Source organism: Montipora capricornis, chromosome 12 (assembly GCF_036669925.1).
Source record: "Montipora capricornis isolate CH-2021 chromosome 12, ASM3666992v2, whole genome shotgun sequence".
NCBI lineage: Eukaryota > Metazoa > Cnidaria > Anthozoa > Scleractinia > Acroporidae > Montipora > Montipora capricornis.
Genome location: NC_090894.1, coordinates 18,018,945 through 18,040,602, shown reverse-complemented (window position 1 = coordinate 18,040,602; position 21,658 = coordinate 18,018,945). Strand labels below are relative to the sequence as shown.

Here is a 21,658-nt window from a genome sequence, read left to right as displayed (position 1 = left end):
GGGAAGAGGATTAAATATGCGAAAATAAAGAACGCACCTTGAAAAACCGAAAGGTTATTAAAACTTGTATCTAGTGAAATGGACATCACAACATGGAGAACTAACACAAACACACACGTACAACTAAACAAAGCAGAAATAAAAAGTCCACTGGCTGGGATATACATAGTAATGCGGAAAAAGGGGAAGCCAATCAATTATAATTATATATGTATACTATATATAAGAAACTAGCAAATTATAGCTGCAAAGGGGGTAGTTTAGCTAAATATGTTAAGATAAACACTTATCGATTGGTTGATTCAGTCGTTGGCGGACGAAATTCTTCAGGAATGTTGTTGATATGAAAAGTATCAGAACCAATGATCAGTTTCCTGTCCACAACCTTTGCAATAGCACCTTTCTCCCTGGCTAGAAACATTGCTTTTATGAGAACCTTTCGCTCCAGTTGTATAGCCTGTGCATAATCCTGCGTGATGTAGGCGTTTTCAAACTTCCTCGATTTCTTCAACCGGTTTTTTACTCTATAGATGTTGTCTCTATCTTCTCGACACAGGAATCGGGCGATTATCGGTCGTGGATTTGCGCCTGTCGCTTCTCGCGGTTTTCCGATTCGGTGAACTGCGTTGAATTGTATATTCTCCGGATCAATGTTCAGCTCATTCTCAATAATGTCATAAACTACATCAACACAGTTCTCGTCTCTTCTTTCCGGAATGTTCATGAAGCGAAGATTCTCCCTTCTTGAGTAAATCAGTTTTTGACGTCAAATCAGGAATTGACCCACTCCCCTTCTGAATCGGTCGGGAACAAAAGATGCTTGGATTTTCGCAACTTTCGAAGCCTATAAAATTTCAGGATTTGTTAGAAAAATGAAAAAATGGCCGCAGTGCGTTTCGAACGGGTGCAAAGATTCATTTTAGCGAAAAACATGCTTTGGGGTTAGGGCACTTTCAGCACGGTTCAAATCTAATACTCAGTACTCACACTTAACACTCGAAGCCATCCGACGATCGAGCAAAACTCAGACTAAGGCTTTCAAGTCACACGTGACTTTCTTCCCGCTACACCTAATTTATGCTAATTTATGTCAAATCTATTTCTAACACGCGCTCTGATCCTGCAGAGTCATTTTACTCTTCTGACAGCATTTTCAAGATTGGGTGAATAAAAACCACACCTCTTTAAAACTTAATACCCGGTCTCTTTGGCCGTAGTCTTCGGTATAAAAACAGATTTCTTTTCAAATGCACAACAGTATTTTGTTTTTTTTGTCGCCAGATATATCTGGACATGTAAAATGCGAGAAACAACTCCTAGAATAGAAGTGTTTTCAAGTTTGTTATCCTCCTTCAGTGTTGCAAATACAACCTCTTAAAACCTCCTTAAACAGAAACTAGAATTTGAGTACAGAGAAGTCATGTGGGATCTTGATCTTTTCTTTTTTTTATGTTACTGTTAAATGTTTATTTTTGGCCTTATGCCTTAACGTTGTAATATCTCTGTATAAACTTTAAAAAAAAAATGAAAGTTGATGTTGTAGTTGGTTAAGCTTTGTTGAAAGTTTACAGAGATCTTACATTTCATTTATTCCCTATTGGAGAATAATTCCAAAAGATAATCCCCACTAGCCTTACATTCGCAGAACCCTACGACAAATCCAAGCCCAAATTTTCACTGTAGCATCCACGACTGACGACACACGTTTTGGGAGCAAGCAGATTGCCCCCTACCACCCCCCCCCTCCCCCTACTGAAAATGTTACAAAGATAAACACTGACAACCTGATCCGACTTCAGATAAAACAACCAAGGGCCTGATCCGTACTTCCATTGAGAAACGAATCTAGACGGCAAGTACAGTTTTCGAGGAAACGGTTCATTCCTTTCATTCTGCTTTGGGGCGCAGAATAAACACGTTTACCCATTCAAACTGAAAAGCTGAATAGGCCCCAAAAGAGGACGGTACTGGATACGTGACCCTAACACCAATGTTCTTTCATTATTTGCCGCATGGCTCGGTTTTCTTTGTACTCGCAGGAACTCGCAGGGGATTATATTGAATATTCCCCGCCAATAATAAACTGTCTGAAAAGCTGGTGGCGGCTTTTGATTGCAACAGGGGAGAGCGGGGCTGAGTTAATCCCCTGCAGTTATTACCTACAACGCGTCAAATACACTACAATCTTACTGCACCAGATAACAATTCCATTTTATTGAATCATTTGATAACGTTATCTGAATTCATTTTATACAAGTTTCATTTCATGTTAAATACAACTTTGCAGTTAGCAAAAGTAAACGTGGAACTAGATGAAGTATTCACGCTGCTACGATCGAGAACAATTTTCTTACGCCGAGGCTGACGCGTATCCTCCTACAGAAACGATTTCTTAGAAAGTTGCAAAACATCGGACAAAACCTCTCGTTCCTTTGGGCTAACTCTTTGATATTCGTGCATGCAACGATTTCACATTCCTATGCCCAGTTCGCTCCATAACAAGCTTCCTTTACATCTGCTGGCACATCCAACAAAATTTCATCTTCGTAAGACGACTGAATAGTACCAGAAAAACTGCTTTGAGTGATGAAATTATCATCACTGGAATCCGATTCACTCATACTTCGACATCAGCTGAAGTTAATAAAACCGGTAATCCACAGTGCAAATTACTACACGAGGCAAACTACACTTAAATATTCAACTCAGACCATGGCAATTTTGTTTTCGCAATTTTTCACGCATATGGATGTAATTTAAGTTCCTAGAGACTACATATATTGGTTTCTTTACAAATCTTCAACAACAAATCAAACAACAGTGCATTTTCTAAAAACCTCACCAATGTGTAAAATAAGCATTTTATCGGCCTTTCAATCGGGGATATCAGATTTATTCACCTCTGGTTTTTCTCGAGGGCGCAGCTCTCGGACGGGACCAGAGGTGAATAAATCTGATATCCCCTCGTTTCAGGCAGATAACCCTGGCTTTTGAAATTGCATAAAGCCCTCTTCCCTACGCGCAGGAACACCCAATTAGTTCTTCCAAGCTATTTCCATATTTTTCCCTTAACTGATTCTGGAGCACAACCAGGCCCAATTAACTCCACTGAAGAACGGATGCGTTTTGATTTCTTCCACGCCGTTTACACCAGAACCTAATAAAACAAGATAAGGTCGAAAATGTGAAAGAGAATAAAATTATACGATACTGTGTACATTTGAATTGCCGTTATGTGTTTTATCTAACATATTAACCCTGACTCTAACCTTTGCGACCGTAACTACTGCTGACCACTGTTTTACGGCTAAAGACAAGGTTGTCGCCGCTAATCTATGTTGGTTAACATCCCGAAAGAAGCAAGAGACCACTACCATGTACCCCAAAACAAAACCAGACACAGACTTTGGCCCTGGAGATACTTGGGCGTGTAATTCGCGCCCAAAAAAGAAGAAAGGAGTCGGAAGCGCAGTATTGATGATATATAAATTGCATAAGCCCAGGTAATTGTTAGATAGAAATTGCTTTCGCAGCTAATTCCCATCGTCATTATTAGTAGTGAAGCAATTGTTATCTAAAACCCACAGGGAGTAAAAACATTGGTTTGCGTCGAATGGAATCATAACAAAGCTAACCACAAGCGCACTAAGGCGCTCTTCCGATGTTCAAGGCTCATTTGAAATAAAAGCGTAATAAAATTAATGGCTCACCCAATCTCTCTGAAGGCATCACCCTCAAAAGCTAGATTCAATGATAAAAGCAAGAAAAAGGTCAATATAGAGATCTTATCGCATGCTATTTCATGATAATGATGATTCTTGTCTTTTTATAGAACAACCTCTGCTTAAGGCCTAGAGTCATTAATTAAACATTCAACAGACTGAAAGCCTGAGGAGGGCTCGATCAGGTAGCAGGGATGACGAATGGAAATTAATTCTATTTACGAGGGATTTATCCATATACATCCCTGAAGGAAGGGATTTCCCTTTGTAAACCCCTGAAAGGAGGGAGTCATGCATATACAAATCAATGACCCAAGACTTCCTCTCGATCGATGTATTCCTGGTGGTGATCAAACTATGATCGCTTTCTAGGAAGACACCCATCCAAGACCCACGGAAAAAAAAAACAAGGAAAAAGCCAGAGGGCTTCACTTTGGTGGTCATGAGAATTTCCTTCAACATACCATAATTCTAGGAATGCACAACACATTGATACCCCAGAGCGGGAAATTTTTTCATCTCAGTTGTTCTTATGTTTGTTTTCAGAACATTGTTTTATATTTACTTCTTACCCATTGTTCAAAGAGCTTCAGAGAAAAACACACGTTGTATTGGACATGCACATTCAGCCCCTTTTACATGGCGTTTTTTTGCATTAATATTTGTTTGTTTGTTTCCTTCTTTCTGGTCCGGAAAAGTGTCCATGAGGAGCCTGCCATCAGACCCTAATTGGATTAAGGCAGGCGTCAAAAGAAGGGTTAGCTTTTGACTGTGCGCGTCATTTATCAAAAGAGCCTGCTCATGGACTCAACAGTAGGCTCATCAATGACGACATGAAATGTCTTATTTCGATGGTGACTCGGGGATACTCGCAAAAAAAAATCCGTGTGCTCCTTTACAGCAGTCAAACCTTTCAGTTGGACTAGTTCCGACCTGTTATAGCTCCCATGAGTCTCCTACAGCTCAGTACATGCTTGAGCAAAAGAACTAGTGATCGGAAGGTTACAGGTTCGCGTCCTGCAAAGAAGAATTATGATTTTTTTCCAGTATCCCCGAGTCACCATTGAAATAAGAAATAAATCCTTTCATGCATATGTATTTACCGGGGTAAAAATTTCTTATCTTCTTCATTACAATTGGCCTGAAACCTTCGTCATTTACATTGGTTTCTTCTTCAAGCGTGTCTTATAGAACTGATTTTCTCTCGACAAGTACCTCTTTTATAAGAGACTTGGCCTCGGGTGAAATTCTATTGGGCAGCTGTAACTCAGTGTGTGTTTTAAGTCCCCAGGGATGCGCAGATGAAAGAGCCTGAAACAAGAAATTAAACGCTCGTAACTTAAAAATTATGAGTTGAAACTTCGAAATGATATACAGAATTTAGAGGTGAGTGTGACTTGAATGCAATAGGAGGCCACGACTGAGAATAGACTTTCTTCAAAAAATAAAAGGAAATGAAAAGAAAAGGACCTATATACATGTAGCTTACAGGTGGCGGGTACCGTGTGTTGACATTAACAGTGCATCAAAGTCAACAGCATTAAGAAATCGGAACACCGAAACCAAATACCGGTACTTAAACTCCGTGCATCTGCATGAAAATATCCGGCAACGCCGCCTTTTCCTTGAGTGAAGATGGAGGGAGAAGAATTGCGGAGGTTTCTATTTGAAGAGAAATTAATTGAGACAAACCTGCCCTGTTATGATTTCATACAGAAGAGCTCCCACGCTCCACCAATCGGCTGCAGCTGTTACTTCACCTAACTGCCAAATCTCTGCCACGTAGGCACAAAAAATTAGTCAGTTGCGCTTAATCTTATAACAATACATCAGGTTGGGGGCTGAGTGGGGTATAGGGGCAGTTATCCACGACTTCATAGCAAAGAAATCATATATCTCAAGATAATAATGTCGGCAATGATGATGACCAGGATGGTGATGATTTCAGAGTTGACGATACCTAATGAAGACCACGATAGTCTTGGCTCCAACGATAACAATAATAACAAAGATGATGATGATGATTACCTAATGAAGACCACGATAGTCTTAGCTCCAACGATAACAATAATAACAAAGATGATGATGATGATGATGATGATGATCATAATGATGATGACATGGACTACACAACAAACGTCTAATCTGTTGGTCGAATGGCATGAATACCTGGAGCGCAGTACAAATGATTCATTGCCTCTTCGTCAGGAACATAATCTGCTTCTTCCCAGGAGCCAAAATAGGTCAGAAGAATATGACCTTCCTCATCGAGAAGTACGTTTCTAGGATTCAAGTCTCTGTAAATATGGATGTAAAAGCCAATTCAGGTTATACAGGACTCATAACTTGTCCGACAAGGTCTGGTGTCCAAATTTGTTGGACACGGAGGATTCTAATATTGACAGGTCGAGTTGGCAATGGATAAATCTGACTTGAAAGAAGAGAAAATATAAGATAGGCATTAAGTTACAAACTATTTACGACTAAAAGGTCGATAATTCTTCTTCACTGTATTTTGCGATTCTTGCTAAAAGCGAGGCTCCTCCAAAGAGCAATGCATTCTGGTCGCTGAGGGATGCATTCTTGTCCAAAACGCGATGCATAATAGGAAAATCATAGAAAAACGAAAAACCGCGATTTTCTACACCTACATCTACAAGTTCTAGCACTTGGCAAAGTCCTTTTGACTTCTGGCTATTAAGGTTAGAGATTTTGTATACATACTTCTTAAATTCGTATTATGTTGTTCTGAACCCCTCTTTTGAACGAAATAGTAAACCACATTAAATTGCAAAACCACGAAGCCACAGTAATCTTGCCCCGAATGTTGTCGTCACCATGCTTACATGGCGAATCTAATTAACTAAACTTGACGGAAGTAAACTTCCAAACTTCACTCAAGATGTTTATTGCAAAAAAATGAGGGAAGATTGATAAAGTCAGCTAGCGTCTCATTATTCCCTCTCCTTCTTTGTCAAAACGTTTTTAGGAATGTTATGTCCATATAATCCTTACAGCGGCGACCTGTCCCGCTTAAGTTTAATTCGAAGTCAAGTGCCAAATGCAATTTCGCACCCTTTGTTTTTCAAAGCGATTCCAAGAGCCTCGTCACTCTTAGTTCATTCATTCAAATGTACAGTAAAAGAACTACCATCAGAAAAAAATTGCCCTTTCACGTCTCGTTTTGAAAACGATGCGGAAGTAAAGTCGAAAATGAGACACTGGTTTGACGATAGAGTTACTGGCCTAAAAGTCACAGGCAAATTCCGTAACCGGTAGCATTTTCCCACTGTTGGTCGCTCTCAAGTTTCCCGCGTTTTACCGTAGTGCCGACTATAAGCACTTGCTTCACCTTCTGCTTGAAGGATTTAACATAGCGTTTTCCTTTTGAGCGTTCCAATTTGTTGACTGCTGTAAGCCTTTACACTAAGGCCCTGTGGCCCTGTTTAAATATGGTCTCGGGTATCCGAGACAACCCTCCCCCCGAGTTACCCTGGGCGAGATATTTTTTCACTCATTTGTTTAAAAAATTATATCAACCGTTTACATGAAGTGGGCGAGACAACTCGGGGAGGAGAGTTGTCTCACCTCGGCAGGTAGGGTAACCCTGGCAGGCAAGAGAACTTTTCCGCATGTAAACAGTTTGGCTCGACTACCCGAGACGAGACAGCAAAATCTTAAATGCGCACGCATAAAATTTAAATCAAAGAAGCAACAATGGCTTTGCATGGGGTGCAGTGGTGAGAGCATTCGCCTCCCACCAATGTGCTCAATATTCGAATCCCAGACTCGGAGTCTTATCTCGGTTGAGTTTGTTGGTTCTCTTCTCTACACCGAGAGTTTTTCTCCGGGTCCTCCGGTTTTACCTCTCCTAAAAAAAAAAAGAACCTTTGACTTGATTTGCCTTAATTATTAATTTCAGTTGACAGTGTCCTCAATTAGTGTTCCAGCGCTATAGCAACCAGACACTTGAATAAAGTTCCTTTCTTTTCCTTTATACATGTTGCTAGCATTTGCTTTCGAATGAAAAGGTTTTTCCCGCCAAATTCTGACCGCAGTCAACAGAAACTCTCGATTCAAAAACAGCCTCATTTAAACTACATATTACTGCATCGTTAAGCTTGTCAGTCCATTTTCTGAATGTGAAAACGCAGCTATACTTAATAAAAACGAGCTAGAAAGAAAGAAGGCAAACGAAGATACGTATTTTTGGAAGATGCGTCTTAACATATATGCATAATCAAGTAGGGTCAACTTTGTCTCTGTCACCCAATTCCCATATAGACCTTCTTTAAAGTTGTCTCGGGAAGGAGGGCTGTCTCGGGTAACCGAGACCATATAAACAGGCCATAATTACCTGCAAATGATCCCTGCAGTGTGCAAGTAAGCGACAGCTAACACAAGTTCCGCCGCCCAAATTTTAATATGCTCATTCGGTACAAGCTGCATTGATGACGCAAAGTACTTATCCATCCTCATAAACAGTAAATGGCTCCTGTCTGGAGAAACCAAAGACCTCTCAGTACATTTATCCCCCACGGATTCCGTGTTTATCTTCGAAGTTCCACTCCCATCGGGCACCCACTTATCAGTGTCTGTGTTGCATACAATTGTAGATTTTCCTTGTTTTGCGAAACCAGGCACGGAAACGTCCGCGCTAAAATGGTTTTCTCTTTCTTCCGGCATTCCAGAAACTTTGGGAGGAAGGCTATTCTCGTATGTTGTGCAATGATTTTCATTTGTTTTCCTCTCGCTGTGATCGCCATCAAGTTTGTTTCTATCCTGAACATTTCTTTGATTGGGTTTTCCTGTGACATAATCGAGTGACTCCTTATAACTGCGATGGCAAGTGAATATATGATCCCAAAGTCGGCCGCCTTGCGCGTATTCCAATAACAGATAGATGGTGTTTGCAGTCTCAAAGAATTTGTAAAGCCGTACAATGTTGGGGTATTTTCCCTGTCATAAACAAAGCGCCAGAAAGCACTCAAATACAAGACAGTTCCAATGATACAACCCTTTCATGGTTTTAGACCAGTTTTCATCGAATTTTACAAAAAGTAAAAAAAAACAAAAGACCCGTCAACTGATTCCGAAAAAAAAAAAAACGGTACCGAAAATTGCGCGAAAACACGAATAACCAAATGACAATTGTTCTTTTGTATTTTGACTTCTGATTGATCGATTATTGTACGTGATACTCCATCAAGGAGCTTAGCACTGCAACCCAAAACTACCGAGAACTTACAACTGAAATTGAAATGAAAATAAATGTACTCCTTTCACCAATAATTTATTTCGGTCTTTTATTCACTGTTTCCTAACGATCTTTGATCACTACCATTCTGTTCTCGTTTACGAATTGTTTTGGACAATTCTAACCCAAGAGCACCTACCTTTACAAGAGTCTGATGTCGTCATTTTACCTTAGGTTTGGGTCATGATTTCATATGCCAACACGAGGTCTCATTACACACGAAATTTCTTGTTGCGGTGTGGCTCCCTTCCAACTTTTTGGCTCTTTATCGTCTTTTAAATCCTATTTTCAGCATTGGAAGTCATAAGAATAAAAGAATGTAATAAAAGTACTTACATATAGGCGCCTCGCAGACTTCTTTCTCTGACGCCCATTTCCATAGGACTGCACATGCGTCCGTGTTGGCCCCGACTTACACACAGCCTGAAATTACATTGTAGCGACAATCTCATTGATTTCTACAACGTTTTTTAAGCCGGAAAATAGTAGATTGTTCTTGTTATTATAAGGAGGGACTGGCACGGAGACGTTTTAACTTGGTCAAATATGGAATTGGACCTTGAAGTAAGCATACACACTATGGCAATCGGCTTGGGTACAAAGAAAGGTTTAGATTGAAAATACCTTGACAACACAAGTTTCCCCATTGAGCATGTTTTGAACCAGAATGACCTTTGTGTTTCAAAAACAAGAAAAAAGGAAGTTAGTTCAATGCTCCGACCCCTCCAACACTCTCTTCGTATAACGTTGGAGCCCAAATGCTGTACGCCCATACAAACGAGCAGTGTTATATATAACATGATTAAAATTTACCTTGCCGACAACTCCTATGACTTTCAAGTCAACAAGTGTGAGGTCCTTGAGCTTATGAAGATCATTCGATTCACAAAGGCTGTTATCAGGATGGGATGATAAAGAATCCTGTGGAAAGTGTTTAGATATACGTGTAGCACAGTACATACCCTGATGTATACAAATAAATTAATGCACTCAGCTAGCTCGGTGAGAAATTTTAAGATTAACGAAATATAATTAGATTTATCTTTTTCTAACCCTAAACCACCCTACTTACTTATTTGATGTTGTGCACAGGGTGCGAGTCCTCCTGAAAATGTTTCACCAATCGATAGGACAACACTAAATATAGGCACGCATTGCGTCGTGTAGTAGTGCAGTATATTGTCAACTGAGCTGCGTTTTGTCTTCCAGGACATTCAAGTTGTCTTTGCGTAATATATAGGCCTAATAGTACACGATATTGTTTAGGTATCGTAAAGGATTATAATGCCATGGTAGATATCTTTGGTAAACAGCCCCATGAGAAGCCACTGATGTGGCTACTAGTAAAATACTGAACCCAGCAAGATTGAAGAAAATAAAAGGGAATCGAGAAACATTGGCTTCGAGGCTGGCATGTTGATCATTTTAAAGTTCCGTTACAACTTCTTTTTCACCACAAGGTTAAGCGTGCATTCTGAGCGTGTGACAGTCATCTAAGACAAAAGTTGACAAAAGTTCACCGAAGTGCCTGTCCGGCGGGGTTAGTATCTGGATGGGAATCCTCAATGTATACCACTTTGTGCCAGAAACATAGGACCGAAATATCTATTTTAACGCTCAAAAATGCCGCCACGCTCTTACACTCGTACAACCCGGTGACATAGTATGTAGTGCACTTACAGTGCACTACCACAAAAGCCTTAGTGAGTGACAAGAACAGGATCACATAAACCTAACACGCACAAGTGCTTCCTCCCGTATTTAGCCGTAAAGATAACTGTGTTGAGTTTCATGTAAATGAGGCCTGGAAAAACGGCCTCAACATCCGTTCGATTTTGTTGAACAGCGATGTTGAAATGGATTGCCGCTGCCCCTTAAACCGTGTTGAAACATGTTGAATCGAAGATAGATCGATGTTGAATGCGTTTAAAAGCCTTTAAACTTTGCTTCAACAACCATTCAACATTTCTTTTGTTATCGTAAAAAGTCGAATAACGTTCAAGCCGTCTGCACCCCTCTTTCAACATTGTTGGTCTCTTAATGACGTATCCATGTGCATATTCATAGTAACAACCGCGACTGCAGCCTGGGACTAAATACCAGGCCTCGTGTGTTATCCAAAATACTGTTCGAAATATGGCTAATACTCTCGGTGAAGCATACCGATTATCTAGCAAGTACGATAGTGAATGGAAATGCGCAAACCTCGCTCACCATAGAAAGGTGACAAAAATCAAGTTGATAACTACCGTCCTATTTCCCTACTTCGATCCCATAGTAGCAAAAATTCAAGAACACTGCGTTGCGTCACGACTCTTCCCGTTTATCAAGGACTGTTTTTTCCTCCCACAACTGCGGCTTTCAACCCAGAAAATCCTGCACAACTCAACTTCTTCATGTACTACACGATATTGGTAAAGCATTAGACAAAAGTCTTGAGTCTGACCTTATTTATTTAGACTTCAAAAAAGCTTTCGATTTAGTATGTCAAAAAGCTACTTGCCAAACTTGAATGCTATGGTATACGTGATCCTCTACTAAAGTGGTTAATCATCTCATTGGTCGCCTCCAGCGAGTGGTCATGAATGGACATCACTCAAACTGGAACGAAGTCAAATCCGGAATTCCTCAAAGTTGCCTTCTTGGGCCAACCTGGCTTACACTACTTGTCAATGATATGCCAAACTTTAATACAGAAACCACACTGGCTATGTTTGCTGACGACTCCAAGTTTTACAAATGTACTGAAACACCGGATGACTTTGACTCCATTCAAACCGACTTGAACCACCAACAACGTTGGTCACTGACAAACGAAATGTCTTTCCAGCCTTCTTTGGGTTACACGGAAACACATCAGTCCACAACGATCCTACTCAATAGACGACACCTGTCTTAGAGCATCAGTTTCGTCTGTTAAAGACCTGGGCATCGTGGTTACTAAAGACTTGACACGGATCGACCATGTAAGGTTTATTACAGCCACAGCGAACCGCTTACTTGGATTTATCAAGAGAAATTGTGCCGACCAAGTAAATAAAGACGCACTCAAATTGTTGTACATCTCACTGGTTCGATCACACCTATGCTTATGTTCTCAAGTGTGTCTCCTCAAACACCGATGTTGATGATGGAGGTTGAGAAAATCCAAAAGCGCGCCTCACATTTCATCATAGAAAACTCAGACTTATCAACCAAGGAAAGGCAAATTACACTTAAGTTACTTCCAATTAATTATTGGCTTGAACATCTAAAACGCTGTGCTTTTTCAAGTGTAAATTAGGTGATTAGGTGTTTTTTTGTTTATAGTTACTCAACAATACTAGTGCTACAGCATCTCTCTTTTAGGAACATTTTTCGTTAGATTACCAAATTTATGGAATGTTTATCATACTATAAAAACGCAATAACTAACGTTTCTACTTTTAAGAAAAAGCTGAAAACTTTCTAGTTTACTCGTTTGCATAACGTGTTCCATGCTGAAGATATAAATACCTACAAAATTATTTGCTGCAAATGCGGTAACAGCAACAGCCTAATTAGACGTTCTTGTTGATCAATAATATTGATATGCGGTTTGGGTCGGTGACTATTTGCTCTTTTGTGTAGCACCCGCCTCATAGGCAAATTGATTAAATAAAAAAGAAGAATAATAAATGAATATGGTCTGTAAAACAGCTGATGGAGCCATTTGATCATTTAATCCCTTGGATTTAATTTTCGTGTTTTTGACGACATGGAAGATATTAATAAGTAATGATCCGGGACACAAGATGTTTGTCCAACAACCCGATTGGATTTCAATTCAGAAACTCCGACTAGGACTTTCCGGTGTAGATGTTGGATGCACGGTTAAACGCATTAATTTCAGTTGGGATTCGATCTGAGATGATTCAGTGACTGGGTACAAATTGGTTGACTCTCCATCGAATAATGATTGAAAGCCACCTTCACAGGTAGATATTGCGTTCAACCAGACGGTGGGCGAAACTTTTGATCAAACGAAAAAGTTCGCTCAACATCTTGGAATACGGAACGCGATTTTCCCTTTTCATTCAAGATAATGGATAATGGCGATTACGGTAGAACTTAAAGTCAGGACCTTACTCTAACTTTTACATGCATAGCCTTGACTGGATTTTGTGACCTCAGGTAAAAAAGTTCCGTTTCTACCTGACCACCTCGATATTCTAGAGTGCGCTTTTTGAAGGCACCATTGGTCTCACAACCTAATTTGTTAACTAGTTAATTCGAAAAAATAAACACTCACTCGTATATACCTGCTCAGATTTCTCTGATGATTCTTTACACGCGAGATAAGTGTTGTAAAGTGCTTCGGCTTTCAATAGATACTTAGCTGTCTGACGCCTCACGGCTTCCCGTCTCTTCGCGTCCTTTTCACCTTGGAAACAAAATCGTAAGGAATGAAGTTACCATGGTATTTTTATCGAGTATTCGTAAGGTTGAAGTAAAAGCGAAGATAGAAAATGAATAATAAACATATTGTATACAAATTCAGAGCCCGGATTCAGAGCTGTTCGCGCTTTGATCCATGTAAGTTAAGAAAACGTTTTTGACCGAAGCTAAGTTCAACCGGAAGTGCAGTTTTTAATTGATAACCAACGTAATTACGTTAACAAATCCCGAAAAAGGTCTACAATTATTGGTTTCAAGGGTGGCAATCCTAACGGTGGCAAAGAAAATAAACGTGGCCCGGAGATGGGTTCTATTATTGAATGTTGAACGAGCTTAGGAAATTGCCAAGGACGTTTACAACCAACCTCTAGAGACACTACTAACAATAAAGAAATGTACGACTTCTGGTGGACGAACAAAAGAAGCTTATAAGAGATCTTTTGTTTTCGTCCACCAACATAGTGGCGATTACGTCACGTGAAAACCTCCTATTGCATGGCTTTGCATTCTTTAGCATTGTGAAAAGGTTCAACATCTCGTGCGAGCAAGTCAATTTTGCCTTTACTTTTTCCTTTCACTGGTCAAGAATTCGTCGGAAGATTTCTAACTGGCAAAATACAACAGTAAGCAAAAGCAATTGCGACATTTTGTTGGCTACTAAATTAAAGCCCCCTCTTTAATAACAGTAAAACGTAAGCATTACCTTGCACGCCACTCAACAACACGCCAACACAACTCTTATACAGGCTAAAAGCCTCTTCGTATCTACCATTAACCTCATGATCGAGTGCCTGGTGAATTGTGTGTCCTGCTGCATACAAGTAGTCACTTTCTTTAGAGTCGATGTAAATATTTCCCAGATCGGAGATCGTCCTTTGGCGAGTTGTTCCTTTTACTAAACCACTCGCACTCGAGAAAGATTGCTCATCCTCTGTTGCACTAACTAAATTGGGGTCCTCCAATGATCCTTTGAAAGCATCACTTTTTTGAGACGTCAATGCAGGTTTTGGTTTTAATGCCAAATGTTCTTGTTTCAGTGTATTCGCATAATCTTTATCGCCTTTGCAGACATATGTCGATGATTTTTCAATTGAAACACCATGCTCAGAGTTTGATTTCTCATCTGAAAAACCCGGTTGTGAATGGCATTGATAATCGCCTTCTCCATGGTGATAATAATTAGGAAAAGATGATACATCCTCGCCAATATCTGCTTCAGAGGCCAGGATTTCTAAGTCTTCTCCTTCACTACATATGGAAATCGCTCTTACCAGCCATTTAGGAGGCTCGGTGCTGCTTTCCCTCTCCTCTCCCGCCGAAATTCCAGTTTCACGTTCTGAAAAGTATTCGTCGTTATGAAAAACATCATCATGTTCTTCTACAGGGTTCAGATTTGTCCCTTCATGAGATAAACTACTTTCTACTGCCAAAGGGTTGTTCTCGTCTTCTTCATCTGAACTCAGGGTATCAAGGCCTTCGGTGAGGGAAGGCTGTTTAAGAAGCCACACACCTCCAAGAGTCGCTTCATCAGGACTATCATCTATGAAAAAGAACACTTTGGATGTTTTCTATCAGGTTTTTAAAACTTTTTTAAGTAAGACGTTTTCTTTTTTGTTGTATGGGTTAGGGTTAAAATTCATGTTTACGGCTGTTTACTGCGTCTTTTCCCCTCCTTTTAACCCGGTCATTAAACAGTTTGGGGTTTTGTTACTGTAAAAAACAAATTGACGTCAGTTTGTTAAATTGAACTTTAATATATCATGATAGTGAACTTCTCTTAAAATTATATAATTGTAATTTATTATTTAATTTTTTATCATATCTTTTGTTTTATAGATTATCATGTGGTATTCTTAACTTGCATACAGATATGTAATGATATCGTAATGTGCAAAACAAAATTTTACATGTATATTGACATTTGTGCAATAATAATAATAATAATAATAATAATAATACATATTTTTTTAATAATCAACTTTATTAACAAATTCAAAGAAAAATCTTAAGTTTACAATCTTAATAATCATACAATAATAAATCATTTAATATGCATTATAAAAAATTCCATTACATATGTGTCTTTCTCTTTGGTCTTAACATACTAATTAACAGAAATCTATAAAAACTAAAAGGTTTCGTACTATACTAGACCATTATAAAAATAAAAAATTAAATAAAAAAATAATAATAATAGTAATAGTAATAACAACAACAATAAGAACAATAATATTAAATCACTTTATTTGCATAATAAAAATAAAAATATTTACAAAAATTAAAATATCTCCAAAAGGTAACAACTATAATTTACGAGCAATATAGATATTTCTCTTTTTAAAACTGTTTTAAAACTTCCAATAAATAAAATAAATAAATAAAATAACAACAATAATAATAACAATAATAATAATATTAAAAATAGATGAGTAACCAGGTTTTGGAGACATTCATGTAAAAAAGCGTTCTTTCGTTAAAAGTTTTAACATGCTAACACTAATTAAGCAGACAATAACTCCAAGCCTTTGACAAAACAATACTCTATTCTTTTAGATTAGCGCATTTTTCCCTTTTACCCTTTTTACAATTTTTTTTCACACTTCCATTTTGTATAATTTTCCATCTCACGCATTTACATCTTAGTTTTTAAAGGCTTAAGTCTGGAAGCCGAAAGCTTACATTTTTTATTTTTCTTTTTAACCAGAGAATGCTTTTTTACAGGAACTGAAGACAAACATCTAAGAGGTATTGATGTATCATCTCATCCCTACTCAAAAAACTTAAATGAAGCAGTTAATAGACATACTCATCAACAATAATATCAATTAGTAGAGGGATATTTCCCATCGGCTAGATACCTTTGACACATTAATAAAGTCATTGATTGATGTTCACTTTACCATTGTCTTTGCCTGAGGAAATTGGTGGTGATGGAGATTGCTGCTCAATCTGAACATTACAATCACTGATTTTGTGCTCATTGATACTACTGGCCTCTTGGGGGCTGTCACCTTCTGTCTCTGATGAGCTATCCTCTATACTGGCCAAACTGTCACTGTGTTTAGGACTATCAGGAAATCCTCCCTAAAACAAAATAACAAAACACTTAAATTTGTGACAACCTATAATAAGATTTTTTTTTCACATATTCCTGTTTCTGACACATGAACAGATTTTAACTTCATTTACTCAATGTGGTTACAGATGTAAATACCTCAAAAAACTTCAAAAATGGCACGCTTGTGAAAAGATTTGTGATGTTTCCAGCAAAGTTCAAAAGCTCTAAAGCAGCTTTCCTTCTCTCTTCAATCACTCCTTCTTCAAAGCGACCTGAGAACAAAGACATCAAGTTACTTGTAAGTAATATTATCACTTGTGACTCTAGCTAGGAGAAACTCCTGGACTGACAAAATTTCAGTTCCAGGTTAAAGAAATTTATTAATTTCAGTCCCACTCCCTTCTCCCTCACCTGGCTCAAAGTGATTTTATAACTGCATTGGATCAACATACCAAAAAATTTAGCTTTTGGAAAATGCGGGAATTCTTCCTCGTTGAAATGTTTGAAAGTGAAGATCTTAAACAGCTCTTGATGAAGTTTCTTGAAATCACTGAATCTTCGCCAAACTGTGATCTGTCAAATGGAAACAAGTTTATTATATCTTAAGTTTGCTATAGAAATGGGTGAGACTGTAAATCAATTCACATCACATGAAATTGTACGTAAACGTTGGTTTTTAATGAGATGGATGAGATGGAAAAAATAATATTTAGCCAAGCCTAAAAGCGGAGCTCCGGTTTCTAGCCCCAGAAAGCAATATAGTGTATATGCTTCTGCATAAAGTACAAAATTAATCGTCATTAGTGTATACAGTTTACAGTGATCAAATGCCTCTGAGCTGACAGCAGTAAACAAAAAAGCCTTGCAAACAACAACCAATATGTTAATCAACAACTATGTACAACTGAAATTACATGCAAAGTAATCTCTTTCACAACATTTTCCGTTTAACTGATAATCTTTACACCCTCTCTCTTCAATTTACATGTAGAATAATAGCAAAAATTACTAATTCAAACGTCAAGCTAAAGCATTGTTATTTCCTTACTCTACTGCAATTTCACAGTCAAACAAAGCAGCTCATGACTGGACATTCATTTCACACAAAAAGCCTATAAATCAAATTGTATTAATTTAGCGTGGGCAGTCACCACAGTAATGATGAATTCAGTTCCTAAATAAGCAAACATAGCCGGCCACAAAACCGCGTCACAGACAAGACAAACAATTGTTATAAATCAATCACTGTCCGAGATTTTGCCAAAAATCGCAGGTTCAAGCTTATCAAACCGCTTTTCAAAGTCTTGTCAGGCCAAAAACAACCTAAACTGTCGCAAACATTGCTTACAAACACATTCCTTGCAGATAAATGTACATTTATAAGGCGTTGAGAGTTCAGTTATTTTATGGCCGACAAAGAAAACACGCCAATGATGTCTGCTGTAAGCTTGAATGGTGATGTGGTGTGTACTTGTTGAAATGTGCCAGAATTTCATTCAACATGGAATTGAAAACGTTTTCAGGCCTTCTTCATTTCTTTTAGCAAGTTTTACAAAATTTTTGAGGCAGTGAGGCATCAGTGCATTAAGAAGGACAACATTACCTGAAAGCTAACCGTTGTAAATCAGTGTTTTGTCTCTCATTCTATTTCTCTCAGCTATACGGTGTTCTTTGTTGAAATTTTCTCTTCTTCTCCTTCCTCAGCTTCTCTCAAGGCTTTCTTTGCTTAAATTGCTCAAATTTTGTCGCCTCTTCTCTCATGCTCTTTCCTACACTTTATCCCGTTAGTCGTCACTAATACTAGAAACTCTTGTTCAAAAGTAATGAAGGTCAGTGAGATAAAAGCAGGCTGCACAAACGTTTCCTACCAAGAAGATTCATCCGTGCCTCAAAGTGTCACAATATGACACACAATCACACATAATAGTCTGTAATCTGATCTAGGTAATCATATAGTAGAATGTTGTATTGTATCTGGAGTTTTGGAGTAAATGTAGCATAGCAGAGAGCCAAATGAGTCCATAGATGCATACGTGGCCACTTTAAGATCGCTCTCAAAGTCATGCGGGTTTTGCGAATGTCTCTCAGAGAACCTGTTGAGAGATTGCATCTTTCTCATCATCAACAACCACATTCTACATAATTACTTGTATACGAAAATGTTCATTACAAGAATGCAATCTAGATTTAAAGAAATGCATTGACTGTCTCAATTAAATCTCTGGAGCCAACTCTAAGCTGCGACACGACTGGAAAGCTACGTCAAAACAAAGGAATGATAAAACTGTCAAACACGACAAGCCTAAAACCACCGAAATCATCAGAAAATGGAAAGTCTGCGGAGAACAGCACCTAACGAGGAAAGAGTTGTGTCCAGCCTGGCAACAAAAATGCTGAAAGGGTTAGGGTTAGGGTTAGGGTTAGCGAACCCTAAAGCCACTTTGCAAAGATGTGCTGGAAAGATAGTCAGCGGGATGTACATGTACATGGAATCAGAGAATACGAGTATGACCCTGAGGTCCATAGCGAAGGGAGTGATGACAGCCATTACGATTTTCTCTCTGGTATTGATATCAAAGACTCTGACCATGCCATTAATGCCACTGATGATAAATCAACCTTTAAACGATTTGTTTATACCAAGATGCTAATCAACAAAGACAAAGTTCAATATTCCAAATCGGCTGTGGCGCATCTGTGAACATCATCAATGAAAAGTACACGAAAGGAAATGCTGTACACCCTCAATTGACCAGACCTCTTGGTTGTCACGACAACACTACTGACCCAGTCCGTTGGCTCATCAACTTTGGACAGAACGCCAAGATTCTCCATCCAGTTTAACTCAGCTTTAAACTTGTCTTTGAGTTCCGTGGGGATCATATGAGGTGGCATTATTACTGGCTGTGCTGTCTCATCTACTCGTACATTGTAGATGTTACAGTACCTCTCCTGGAATGGTTCCAACTTCCTTTGAGAATACGTCTTGGTACTTCTTGACTAAGTCGTTATTCATGGAGGCATTGTTTACATTGCTAGAAGCGACTGTATGGAAGTTGATGTCATGTACCGTTATTAACTTCATTCATAATTTAAGGTTTCCTCCTGCCGAATCGCAACCACAGATCCAACAATTTCAACTACAGACACCTACAACTGAAATCTACAGACAAAACAGACCCCAGAGGATCAAGAAACCTCCAGTATACTTGCAAGACTATGTGCGAACATAGTCTCGGTATAAAAAATTAAAAAAAACATTATTAAAAACTGACTATCCTTTGTTTTGTTATGAACTGGGATGATAAAATCCTCATTATTCTACTGAAACCAGACATCCTCAGCATTGTGGAGCTTTACAATTATATCATTGGGTGATTTATGAATGCAAGTAGTTTTAATCCATGTTTAGTGATTACTTTAAAATCAATATGATATCTGTGATCATCTTTTGGAATTGATTACGTTATTGATTAAGGAGAGAGAATTAAGCTGACAAAACAGGAAGGCTGCCACACTATGTCACATAATCACACATAATAGTCTGTAATCTGATCTAGGTAATCATATAGTGGAATGTTGTATTGTATCTGGAGTTTTGGAGTAAACGTAGCATAGCAGGCCTCAACTAGTCTCTATTGCAGTTTCATTACACAAAGCTGCATCCCCCTCCCCCAGAGTCTGTATGGAAGGATGGATGAACGGACATACGTTCAATCAATCACATACCAAACAAACAAAAAAGGTTAACCATATTCTCTTAAGTATCATGGGGCTCTGCCCCAGGCCACTTAGCAGCCTGGAGCGCCGCTGCTAGAGTATCCGGAAAAGAACCTCTTGGCATAGTTGTTTTTTACGAGACATCTGGTTTGTCTCTTCTACTGGGCAAACCTGCCCAGAGGGAAGGAGCATGAACAGGACTCGAGGTCCTATGCGAGGTGCTCCACCCTACCCTATTCAGACCAGAAAGACCAGACCACAACACCGGGAACTACATGCCCTGCTCTTTACGACAAGTGTGCGGGTTCTTTTACGTCCCACAGGATTATGAACATTGAAGGGTTGTGAGACGGGACCTCCGGCTTATCGTCCTTATCCGAGAAGACTAGAGAGTCTAACCATTTGCAGATGTAATTACAAAGGCAGCACTTTCTCCTCAGTTATTTAAAGACCCTGAGTGTTGGTCCGGCCGGAGTTGAACTCACGACCTCCCGCGTGACAGTCCGGTGCTCAACCAACTGAGCCACCGGTGCGCGGTTACAAAGTTGCAAACCAACAAGACAAGCCACATATGGTGTTGAGTCGGCAAATACTCTCATCAGTGATACAACCCTACTCTCCATTGTCGAGCTATACACATACAAAACGACTTTTTTTAGAATGGATGTAGTTTCCATCATATATTTTAACCGTGGAATAGAATGAAATGATATTTGGAAATATCGTAGCAGACTTAGTTGAGCTTTTAAAGCAGCTGTAAAGAAAGCCCGAAAATCATCCAGGCTTGAACAGTAGATTTTTTCAGGCTTGCCTTGCAACCGCTTATTAAAATTTCTCAATTAACTGCGATGATCTTTCCAACTATCATTTTACAAACATACATCTCTACATTCAATGTGCGCATGTCCCTTATTTACGAGAGGTTTATTAACAATAAAATACCATAATAGCATTGCACATTGCACAAACCTCTGTCGCTCCTTCAGGAAATTCCTTCTGAAAAACCTACAAGGTCATGTTGAAAAGGAAGTACAATATCAACAAGGAGCTCTTAATGAACATTAGCGATGAATTCCAAAAGAAACTTCGCCATGCACCACTACCTTGGAAGTGACTTTGTACAAAGTGTGTCCTGCATAAGCTCTCCGTGGATCCGATACATTGAACAGCCTGACCCAGTGGTCATCGTGATATGCCATTTCACTCCAACTAAATTTCCGCCATGTTTGTTCCTCGCTTGTTCCCAGGGTCACACTGAAATCTTTCTGGTACCACACTTCTCCGCCTGTGGGGTTTCGTGTCGACCTGAAATTTCTTTTTTCATGGCACGTTCTTTCATCATATTATTACTATGAATACCAAGATGGAATTCTAATAAAGGAACCTCTGGTCAGTTTCATATCTTTCAAGCTGTCATCAACAGAAATTTATGGTTACATAACATGTAACCCCACCCGGGTGAGGATATCCTTCGACTTTCATTGT

At 39.0% G+C, this 21,658-nt stretch overlaps 1 protein-coding gene across 3 annotated transcripts; it reads right to left on the bottom strand.

The window, feature by feature from the left end:
* Positions 1-2,193: 2,193 nt before the first annotated feature.
* On the bottom strand, positions 2,194-21,617 carry LOC138026140 (ribosomal protein S6 kinase-like 1). Of its 3 annotated transcripts, none has more exons than XM_068873349.1 (16): positions 21,277-21,617; positions 21,143-21,178; positions 16,906-17,026; positions 16,610-16,725; positions 16,296-16,479; positions 14,099-14,935; positions 13,260-13,381; positions 9,793-9,900; positions 9,604-9,651; positions 9,316-9,402; positions 8,080-8,681; positions 5,892-6,019; positions 5,415-5,497; positions 4,938-5,033; positions 3,711-3,741; positions 2,194-3,157 (listed from the first exon to the last, which is right to left on the bottom strand). In XM_068873349.1, the coding sequence occupies exons 1-16, from the start codon at positions 21,370-21,372 to the stop codon at positions 3,069-3,071; spliced, it is 2,784 nt and encodes a 927-aa protein (XP_068729450.1). In that variant the 5' UTR covers positions 21,373-21,617; the 3' UTR covers positions 2,194-3,068. The 3 variants fall into 3 exon arrangements, with proteins under 3 accessions (XP_068729450.1, XP_068729449.1, XP_068729451.1); XM_068873348.1 differs by having other exon boundaries at positions 2,944-3,157; positions 21,274-21,504; XM_068873350.1 differs by lacking the exons at positions 2,194-3,157; positions 3,711-3,741; positions 4,938-5,033; positions 5,415-5,497; positions 5,892-6,019 and adding an exon at positions 7,415-7,593 and having other exon boundaries at positions 21,274-21,504.
* Positions 21,618-21,658: the final 41 nt, after the last annotated feature.

Bases quoted from the DNA above. Each gene is read 5' to 3' on its own strand.
- LOC138026140 (XM_068873348.1), bottom strand. From the start codon at position 21,372: ATGGCATATCACGATGACCACTGGGTCAGGCTGTTCAATGTATCGGAT. The intron at 14,936-16,295 runs GTAAAGTGAACA...TCTTTTTCATAG, and splicing joins TTCCTCAGGCAAAGACAATG to ATGATAGTCCTGATGAAGCG. The intron at 6,020-8,079 runs GTAATTATGGCC...CCATATTTACAG, and splicing joins ACTGCAGGGATCATTTGCAG to AGACTTGAATCCTAGAAACG.